This window comes from Phaethon lepturus, unplaced genomic scaffold, assembly GCF_000687285.1.
Source record: "Phaethon lepturus isolate BGI_N335 unplaced genomic scaffold, ASM68728v1 scaffold1419, whole genome shotgun sequence".
Lineage (NCBI taxonomy): Eukaryota > Metazoa > Chordata > Aves > Phaethontiformes > Phaethontidae > Phaethon > Phaethon lepturus.
The window spans coordinates 86,455-97,135 of record NW_010563961.1 but is presented as its reverse complement, the minus strand read 5'-3'; the positions used below and the strand labels follow the sequence as shown (position 1 = coordinate 97,135).

Below are 10,681 nucleotides of genomic sequence, written 5' to 3'. Positions count from 1 at the left end.
GGAACATCGCTTGTGACCGGCCGCCAGCCGGTATTCAGTACTGTGTTCAAAACAGTATGCTCATCTACTTACATACTCCCTCCCCCCCAATACTTCATTTGTTAGGAATCATGTCTCTTTTGATAGAGTTGTGGGTTCTTCACTGATCCTTGCAATAAGAACCACAAGGGTGACCACAGACATGACTGTTATCAAGTTCATAGGTAATACTTGTATAGATGAGAAAATTTTCTTCCTTTTGCTTTTTTCTTTTCAACTGTGCCTGCAACCGAGAAGCTAATACACTGGCGTATTCACACATCTACATGCTGTCCATGAATAATAAGACTTTAAGGACATGTGGGGCATAATGAAGCAAGGACTTACGCTTGGAATGTTTGTCACAGAGAGCCGATGCCCTCATGTCGCAGAGTCTCAGGGATCCTTTGCTGCTGCTGTAGACAAAGAGATTGCAGTGATGGGGATGAAACTCAGAGGCTGTAATCACTTCCGTCAGGTCCTCCATATTGGCTGGCTTTATATCTACAATGTCTGAATGGAAGTTTCATTAAAGAAAATGCAGTTGTTTGCAGGCAAACCATGATTCTTACTGCCTTCTTGAAGGCAGCATGATTATCTAAATGTCCATACATTTAATGTTTTTAGATAAAGATATACTCATTTCTTTGGCAGTAGGGTGTTTTTAAATTTCCATGCCTGCATCATCTATGCCAAACTCAAAAAGCCACTAGTCAACAATGGTTTTATAACAGGTGCCATTAGTAGGTCAACATTTGTCCATGCTGTGCAAAGACAGACATTGAAAAACAGTATTCCAGGGGATTTGGAATTCTTACCTTCATTAAAACTAGTAGAGAGCGGGTAGCTATGTCTCCTGTAGTTGCTATTGAAATCACTGCTCTATCCTAGATAATACTGACTGATAGGGAACAATGTACCGCTCAGATCTCCTCACTCCAGTAAAGGGTCACTGGCTTTTTTGATCACACAACTTAAGCTAAAAAATACACGTAGCTTAAGTTAAAAGCCTCAAACAATAAATGTATGTTTTTGCAAAGGCAAATGTGACAAACACAGAAGCATTTACGCAAACAGTTTCATGTGAATATATATTAATATGACATCCTTTCTAAAAAAAATTGTGCACAGTATTGGTTTTGCTACTTGAATGCTTGTGAAAGAAGTATCTGAAATGGCATTCTTGGGTTTTTATGTAAACGATGCTCACTGCTGAAATCAATATGAATTTCTGTGACTCAGAACTGTACATCTGAATCATTTAAGTGACAAATCTGAAACAAAGATACATTAAAGATCTAGTTTCCCAAACCTGTCAGTTGGATCACCAAAGATTATCCACATGAAGTATAGCTCACATAGTGCCTCTCCAACATTTATATATCCACTTATACATATCACCTGCCTTGGTGAGCTAAAAACCAGATGCAATTAGCATGTATTTGGAGGAGAAGGCCAGCCTGTGGAAGATTACTTATAAAGAAGACAGTGAAAGAAAGAGTCCCATGAGGAGTCTGTAAGAAAGCAGCAGATGCAGAAGCATAAAATGAAAGAAGGATATATATGTAATGCAGTACATTTAAATAAGATTGTACATTTTATATGGCCCTCAGCAATCCGCTGTAGATAAGTCATCCAAATGTTAACAAATCCTTCGAACAAGAAGAGTAACATTACCCTGTTTTACTGATGAGGCTGTGCGAGAGGCAATAAAGGATTTGCATAAGATCACATGGGAAATGCACGACAGAACAAACCCAGATCTACTGAGTCTCAGTTCAGTGCCCTAAACACAAATCATCTCAGTGCCTGGATTCCCTGAACATAAAAATTGAATCAGCTGACATTCAAAATTTAAACATCTCCGAGGATAAGATAAATGAGAAAATCTGTTTTACTGATGGCAAGAGAAACCACATCTCATGACACTAAGCCCGTTTCTGTTCCCACTGTGCCCGCTTCCCAAATGGAAGACCGTTAATTGATTTCTGTGGGAATGGGGTACAGTCTATCACCACCTTTACTCTCTATACTTTGATCTTTCCCAAAAATACAGATCTGGGACATTACATTGAAAATAAACATAATACAAAAGATTCAGAGATAATTATCTTGATGACTTTGCATGGACACATACATCACATTGGGTTTTTGGGGTTTTTTTTAATACCAAGTGGTTTAAAAAGGAAAATATCAGCAAAACTAGTAATATCTTGTGACATTTAATAACAAGTGGGAATGAATTAACATTGCATTTCAATTGCACTCCCACTTACTTGCACTATCACATTCGTATCCATCTCGAAGAATCCACTGTGATTAATATTAGTGCAATGAATGTTAAGATGTAGCAACACTGATTTACCCCTTCTATAAAGCATCACTGAACATTCTTGAAAATCAACAGGAAAGAATAACCTTTATTCAGTTATTTGTATTTGGTGAATCTGTCTCAAGAAATATCTTTAAGTAAAAGCAATTGCTTTCAGTGACTGAATTGCTTTCAGGAGTTCAGAGAAATTATAGTAACTCAATACAAGAATTTCACCTCTCAGCACAGAGATGAATAATTGCTAAGTGATGAGAAAGATATAAAATATAAATAGAGTATGTGAAACAGTCATGGTAAGTATCATTTTTCTGGCTGCTGAAGACAATATTGATGAATTTCCCTTCATTGTATGAAATGAATAACCCTATGCTGAATAATGAAATTAAATATTCCATGCTCCTGCCAGAAAAGCAGGAAATACTTGAAACAGACTGCATTTCCAGATGTGATCTAAATCTCCACTGAGAAAGAACCTCATTGCCTACTGAGGATCATAGAGAAAATGTACCACCGAAAATTCATCTTTTCGTTAGATTTAGAAGAAATAAAACAGTAACACTTGTATTGAAGTAAACAATCAAGGGAATAGAGAGTTGCAGAAGAGATTTACCCCAAATGCATTTGTAATAATGGATGGAAAAACTGCCTTTGCTTTGACAGCTACAGAACCCAATGTATCAAAAGAAGAACATGTCACACAAAAGAACATTTTCCTCCTCTCATGATTTCTGCCATCTATTTGAAAACAATCAAGTACAGCTTGACATGTGACGTGTGGGAACTGTATTTAAACTAGCATGACATGGTAAGGGCAAGCATCTCCCATGAGACATTTCGCATTTCTATTTTTCCATCTTCCCTTTGTGTCTTTTTTTTCCTTTTAAGCACAACATCGCATGACAGAAAGATGTAAAAAAAATTGGACCAGACAGTATGCTTCAGAAACAGGCCCTTTGGTGAACTTGAAGAGCTCAAAGAAGAGGGAATCTGGCAGCAACTGATTAAATGAAAATTCCATTGCTAAAGGGAAAAGTATTCTAATGGCACAAAACTGTAGACTCGTCTCCTACACTACTTTCTTCTCTTGCAATTGTATCTTGGGAAGGGATGTCTTGAGTGCGGCGCGGTCCCTCTCCCCCACTTTACTCACATCTGAAATTCCTGTTGTACTACATGTAATGTGATTCATTTTCAGAGTGTGGACAGAACAACTAGGACCAAAGCTATCTAAGACAGAAAGACCGAAGAGTCTTTGGTGCACCACTGGTAGTGCACTAGGATATAAATTGGTTGTCCTGAAAAAGCTGGTGTTCCTGGGCCTGAACAGGTAAGGAATTTCCCCTAAGAAAATGAAAAAGATCTTCACACTGCTTTGCCTCCCACACGTGCTTGCCAAGAACGAGGCATTTTCATCCCTGGCAGATAGCTGCACCAAGGGAAGGCTGAACTGGCGCCTTGCCAGCAATGGGCTGGAATGCACTGGCAGTCTTTTAATTCATTAACACTAAAGCGAGGAACAGAAAATTTCTTCTTGCTTGTAAAAAATAGAACAGGTCTGTCCCTCCTAACCCAACTGTTTACCATCTAATATACCAGCTCTCCCCTCCATTGCTTGACTCAGTGAAACAGGATAAAGCTATGAAGAGGCCAACAGACTTTCTAGATGTTCTCCACAGCAAAATGGAAACGAAAGGTCTAGTATGCTTGGAGACAACAATGGTGAGAGATGATGTTCTTACAGTTGGGTCAGTAGAGCTACAAGATCAGGAGTTAATTTTGGGAAAGGCAAAAAAGATACTCCAAGGCAATGTAACCTTTAACTTTGGCTAAAAGTGTCTATGTTGCTTTCCCAGAATTATTCAAGAACAGAGGTATAGCATAGGAGAGCCAGCAGGCAGGACAGGATCTGACTGAGAGGAGAAAGGAGGCTTTAGGGAAAGTTTTTTAAGATCTGAGGGAGAGGAGGGAGGGAAGCAAAACAGTGGGAGAGGAAGGAGGAAAGAGCATAAGGAAAAGCATGATTAACTATGTGCAACGATACACAGTGTGAGGGACGCAATCCAAGTACACGATTCAGTCATATGGTTTAGTCCTAATCCAGTATTTTCTGCTGCTGTTGTGCATCTGATATTAAAATGAGGATGACAGGAGAAAGAAGATTTGTTCCGCTGCCTCTGGGCCACTGATCTAATAGAAATATCCCCTTCTGGGAGAAGTCACTCCATAAAGTTCCTTTTACTGCAGGTTACAAAGATGACCCTCACCTTCATCCAAAATTCAAATTAATCAGACTTCTCCTCTTGATTAGCTAGAATATAAATGAGCATGCCTGCTTTATGCTCATGCCAAAACATGTATAACAAGAATGTGGAAAACACACAGGGTTCCTGCTGAGCAAAAAAGGTTCCAGAATAAGTTTCCTTGTACGATAACGGAAACATAGCAGTCTCCTCAAAACAGATTAAATTCCCTTTGAAGTGAACAGTGTGCATAAAGAAATAGCTGCTTCATCTTCCTGAAACCATCAAGGAATTCTACAAGAAACTGAGTTTTGTAGAAAAAAACCTTGCAACTCACAAGCTATAGCATATAAAGGACTGAATCTTATATCATTATTTTGGAATCATTTTTATATGAGTTTTGGGTTCATTGCAAGAAGGAAGTAATTTGTATAGTGAGATGAAGGCTACAGAAAAAAAATTAATTGCCCCCTTTATTCAGCTGCAATGGAGGAGAGAGTCTGTCTTTCTTTAGAAAGCCAGGCAGAATTTTCCATAACAACTCCACAAGAAAACCAAAATTCTCATCTTTCTTATTTCAATATATGCTGATGTGACACTTAATTTTTACCCCTGTGTAGGGCTCGCATTTTTGCAATTTTTAAGCACTTTCAAAATATAAACTTCAGCATAACATACCTTCCCAAACCTTGCTGTTCCGTGTGTTCTCCACAGAGGTTTGTTCCAGCTCCTAATTTTGTCTGCATCTCACACCTACATTCCAGCCTAGTCCTAGAAAGATTCACTGACTAGTAGTTGAAATCAATAGCAATTCATCGAAGCTGCCAGGGCTTCAGTTTAGGGTAATTGATTACCGCGGTCCTGCTGAGGCTCTATACTTTTAACATAAGCATTTCTCTGAGTGGTTTCCTCTGTTAGTCATTCAGTGCATGCTATTTTCATTACAGGGAGGGAACTGTGATGCTTACAAATCAAGCTCTACCAGTTTTACACTTCCTACATGGTGGATATATCATTCCTATACCATGCGCCAGCTGAGGGAACTAATCCAAATGGCTACAGTTTTCTTCCAGGTTGGGTACATCAGGGGAGCGGGGACAGAATCAGCCTCAGTATGCTTGATAGCATCACGATGTGATTACGTCAATCTTACTATGAAAGAAAGAAGCATGTCCTAACTTTTAAATAACCATCCACTTACTCCTTTCTTCTCATTTTACAAAGATACACCATATATTTTCACTGTTGAATGACAATTCTACAATAAGCATGTCATGACAGTAAGAACACCACTGGATAGGGTCCAGCTTCTGAAACTCTGTCTTTCAGACCTGTTGTCCAAGAGTCAAGGGTTTCTGAAACGGATTGTCAATAGGTTAATGGATTTGGCCTTTTCTTCAAATTCCACTGTTTTACCTTAGGCAGAGAGAAGACCCAGTGTTTATATTCTAAGTACTCCTAATAGCACAGTGCCAATGCTTTTTATCACACAGCATTCGCCCACTGCTCCACTAAAAGCACGTGCTGTATGGGTTTTATCAAAAGCCCAGATAGCTGCAGTTACATTGTCTGTACCATTTGATTCTCCTGAACCACAAAAGCAGAAACTGCTGCATAAGTGTGTGCTCCTTCAAGCTGTCTTGGACTAGTATCTGCTAATGCAAGGTACTGATCCATGCCTGAAAATTACTTAGTAATACAGTGTCAGCCCAGTCCCATATTTAGTTCCACGGTCTTCATAACAATGATTCTTCAGACATCATACTGGAGTTGGGAACTCCTGCAACAGTCTCACACTGGTGGTGATTGCTAAAAATATCAATTTAAATGGCTTGATTTTGATCGGCAATAAAACATCTCCATCAAAGGTGTTTAGATGGTGCCATTATGATAGTACAAAGGCTTCTGACAGCTTTTTTTCTGTATTTTTCCTCATATCAGGATTGTGAGATACAGAAAGAGTAAAACCTGCTATAAGGCCTGTTAGCTCTATGTGGAAGGCCAAGTCATAGACAAGTACGTTAGGTGCTGTGCAAATACAAAGTAAAGGGATTGCTCATAATATAAAGAACAAGTACAAAGCACATACAAAGAGGAGATTAAGTAACAATATAGTTCTGTGGACCTCTGAGGTTTCTTAACTCAAGGATTACAGCATAAGTTAGATAAAAAAAGGCATGTTAGTGGAAGAAGAAAAGACATGGTCATAGTTAGGAGGCTGCAGTAGCAATAAACTTTCCAGCTACTCAGCTAGAACTAGCCAAGAAAGAGAATTTAGCTGTATTAAGTAAACAAGAGGCATAAAAAATTAAGCTACTGTTAAGATCTAACTGGCCCAGAGATAGTATGATATATTCAGTACATCCTCCTGCCTTATTGGTAATACTCACTTATACAGCCTGGATAATAAGGAGGTCTGCATTCTGGAGTCCCCCAGGACTAAGGGACTAACAAGATTTGTTCAAGGCAGAACAGGACGCTGGGGACAGAACTTAAATACAAAACTTCTGAACCAAAGATGCAAATCCTGGACTTTCTGTCTCAAGTTGGAATTAATTTGGAATTGGAGGTACTTGACAAGAAATTAAAAGTAGTATTAGGAAACATTTTCAATTCATTAAGTTCAAAGCAAAGGAAAATCAGCATCAGCGTCAATGTTTTAAACATAATGAAGCTGAAGCATGAAGTGGCAAAGACTTGGCAAAAGTCAGCCTAAGGGTGAGCACGAGCAATAGTTCTGGATTCTGCTTTAGTGGTCTCTCCCCTCCCTATCCACTCCAGGCATGCGAGTATTCACTCCGTTCTTTCCTTGCTTAGGTGGTTTTGAGAGGTTCTTTTGTTGTTATTACATTTGCCTTTTGGAATTTTCCCCCAGAATGCAGACCAGGCTGAAGACTCATTCTGAATTTGAGAGATCTCATTCTGATCTTTGTAACATCAGAATTACTTTGCACTCCTATTATGCTGGTAGAATAAGAACAGAAAGCAGCAAGAAAGCCCCAAGTCTCCATTACACAAATATTACTTGGAAAAAAGAATCAACATATTTTTAATGTATTTAGTAAAAGTTTAGGAAGCTACTTTTATGTTCAGTAAACCTCACAGACTTTGCTGTATGTGAATTGAAGAAAAACAAATCTAATACAGAAGAGAAACTGCCTGTGGAGTAGCTGCAACGTTTGAATAAGCGTTGAAAGCAGAGAACTGTAGAATAGCACTGCTAGGTAAGAGAGTATTTAAAATGGTGCAAGTCATGTCCAGACTTTCTCATAGATGGGCCTAATCATATACATTGCAACCATTAATTTACTTAGAAAATAATGAATTTAGAAGTAGATACTGGAAAATTTTAATTTATTTAAGAACTGAATTTCTGGCTTGTTTTCTAGAACAGAATGCTCGCATTTTCATTTGTAGACACAGTCTCATGCCTGCTTTAGCGACAATCACATGCACGTTCAAATTTTCAAGAGCAAAGAAATCATTATCTGCATATAAACAGCTGAGAGCAAAATTAAGTGGATGAGTCAACACAGGAAGACCTGCCTTTGTAAATGCACAGCTGCATTTTTCTGTGTACAACACTCAATCACTGAAAGGCTGCAAAGTCATATTTAGTTAATATATTTGCATATTAATTACTTATGATTTGTCTGAAGCTATTGTGGGATGCTTAATGTTACATTTGGAACATAAATACCAGAAGAGCCTCAGGTACATATAAATTATTAATAGAAGAGACTTATTAAGTCACCTAGCTCAGCTTCTCTTAGGCAGTACTATTCTATGTAGTACAGTAAGTGGCACCATGTACCACATACTAGCAAGGCTTCCAAGAAAAGAGTGCAACTTCAACATAGTACGGCATGGACAAATGGTAAACTAAAAAAATATAATCTCATAATTTAGCAATCTGCTTTCCTCAAATCAATGAGATGTTTAAAAAAGAACCGAGAGGGATCTACTTGGTTTGCTGAATCCAGTCCCTGGTAGTACAGAGAAATATATAACATATATTCTTCCTAAGCTCCATCTTAAAAGTTGCCAGGGATTGTTTCCCACATAACTTGGAAAGAAGAGATAAAATGTCTTTGTCTTTTTTTTTTTTTTTTAATGAATAACCTATGCACTAACAGGTAATACCATCAAGAAATTTCTTCTTGATAATTACTAAAATCCCATGCAGCTGAGGAAGATCTGCCTATTAAAAGGCAGATACAGAACTTCCAGCTGGAGGGTATAGACTTTTCAGAGCATTTTGGTGGGGATTTTTCTTTCCCTTTATGCAATTTATTCTGCTATATTCCTTTCAGAAAATGCCAATACAGCAGTATTTGTACCCCGGTAGAGGAGAATAATTCCGAATTGTAACTTCAGTTGAAATATAAGTCCCAAAGGACTAATTTTTTGCAAAATTTAGCTAGTTAGAAGTATCTTCTAGAGCATAACGCTCTCCCCTTCCCCTGCATGTTTGTTATAGAAGTAGTTAAATAAAACTACCTTCAAAAATACCCAGACACTTCTGAAAAATAGGTACTTTAAAAATACTAATAAAGGCTTACATTCAGAATTTGTACTGATATTCTGACTGCAACTAACTTTGCACTGCCAAGAAATCCCTGAACGTGACCAATGTGAAAATGAGGAACAGATTCGGTTCTCATGAGAAACGCCATAGTGAAAGTTTTCCTAGATTTCTTTCTTTTCTGTGTTAAATTACATGAGACACCTGATTAAAACCTTTTGGAAGGACTTATTATCTAGTTGCTTAATTTATGTGAAAGGATGTACAAAAATGCCCATCAGCTTGGTCTACAGACACTGCCAGAAATACAGATTCCGGGAGTTTGAAACTCCAAGGCAAAGGTGTTCCATATTCACAGCTGTATGCCTGTTTGTTTGCTTGACGTGCTTTGAGAACCTTGATTCCAGACAAGTCATGTAGCTTGTAGTCAGTATGAAAACAGTCAAAATAGAGTTAAGAATAACTCTGGTGTTATAACTTTGTTAAAGTTAATATCACCTTTATTTACAAAGCATTTTTATTCCAAAGGTCCTAAAAGTGACCTCCCTTAACTACTGCAATTTCTCATGCAACGGCACTACCAAAGTGCAGTCCTTGCCAGTGTATTACCACAACAGAAAAAGAGAGAAATGTCTATATTAACGAGAAGTACCCTGAGTCCGTCAATAGTGAGAAAAGCTTCCATAGTCTCAGGTTTTAAAGACTCAAACGGAACACAGAGGAACAGACTGCAAGTTTTACAATACCCGAGATGACTGTGTGTGCATTTTTATGACATCTCTGTTCTTGTATGGAATACTATTCAAGCCAGAAGATTTTAGCCAATGAGTAAAGCAAGTTATATTTTCTTCTTCTTTATGTTAATACTCTGCAAATGATTGTGCCTTGCCAGGTTAATTTCAAGTCCAAACTCACATGGGAACGAGAATAATTAGACTCATTTAAGAGAATTCTCCCCTCTGGCAGAGCTGATTAAATTATTTATACATTATCTTTTCGTATAATTGTACCTAGAACTGTGTAAATGGTTTTTTTGTCTAACTTTCAATAAATTCATAATACATGTTTTTCAAGTTGGATACACCACCTGCACCTGTGACAATAGAGAATGGCTCATTTTTAAAATGCTTCAGTGAGAAATTAATCCAGAGGGAAACAGAAGCATGCAATTTAAAAGCTTCCACAATGACACCATACTGATTAGAACTCATCAACTGAAGAAATAAAATTAGTAAGACAATAAATCTTGGACCAAAACCTGTTACTCTTTTCCACAGGAATAATTTCATTGACTGCAGCCACATTACACTAAAATATGAGTGCTACTTAGCTGAGTATCAGCTCTGTGATGTGACCCTTCATCTGTAATTTAATATTCCTTGCTATAGTTCCCAAGTTCCTCTTTGCTAAAGATCTCAGATTCTAGATAAAACTTGAAAATGCTAATCGAATAAACCACTAGAGTGACAAAAGGAAATCTGGTTGGTGATGCTGACATTCATTTCAGCTCTAGTAAGTGCTCTTTCTCTTTCTGATAGCAATGAACTTGAGAAAGCTTGAGATAAT

General features: G+C 37.8%; 1 protein-coding gene across 1 annotated transcript in view; it reads right to left on the bottom strand.

The window, feature by feature from the left end:
• Positions 1 to 366: 366 nt before the first annotated feature.
• Positions 367 to 10,681, bottom strand: part of LOC104626698 (serine/threonine-protein phosphatase 2A 55 kDa regulatory subunit B gamma isoform) — a gene marked incomplete at its 3' end in the record, with an annotated part of 29,398 nt that continues 19,083 nt past the window's right edge. Inside the window, exon 6 of the mRNA XM_010294688.1 lies at positions 367 to 531. Within this exon, the coding sequence (XP_010292990.1) occupies positions 367 to 531 (165 nt within the window). The remainder of the gene's footprint in view (positions 532 to 10,681) is intronic.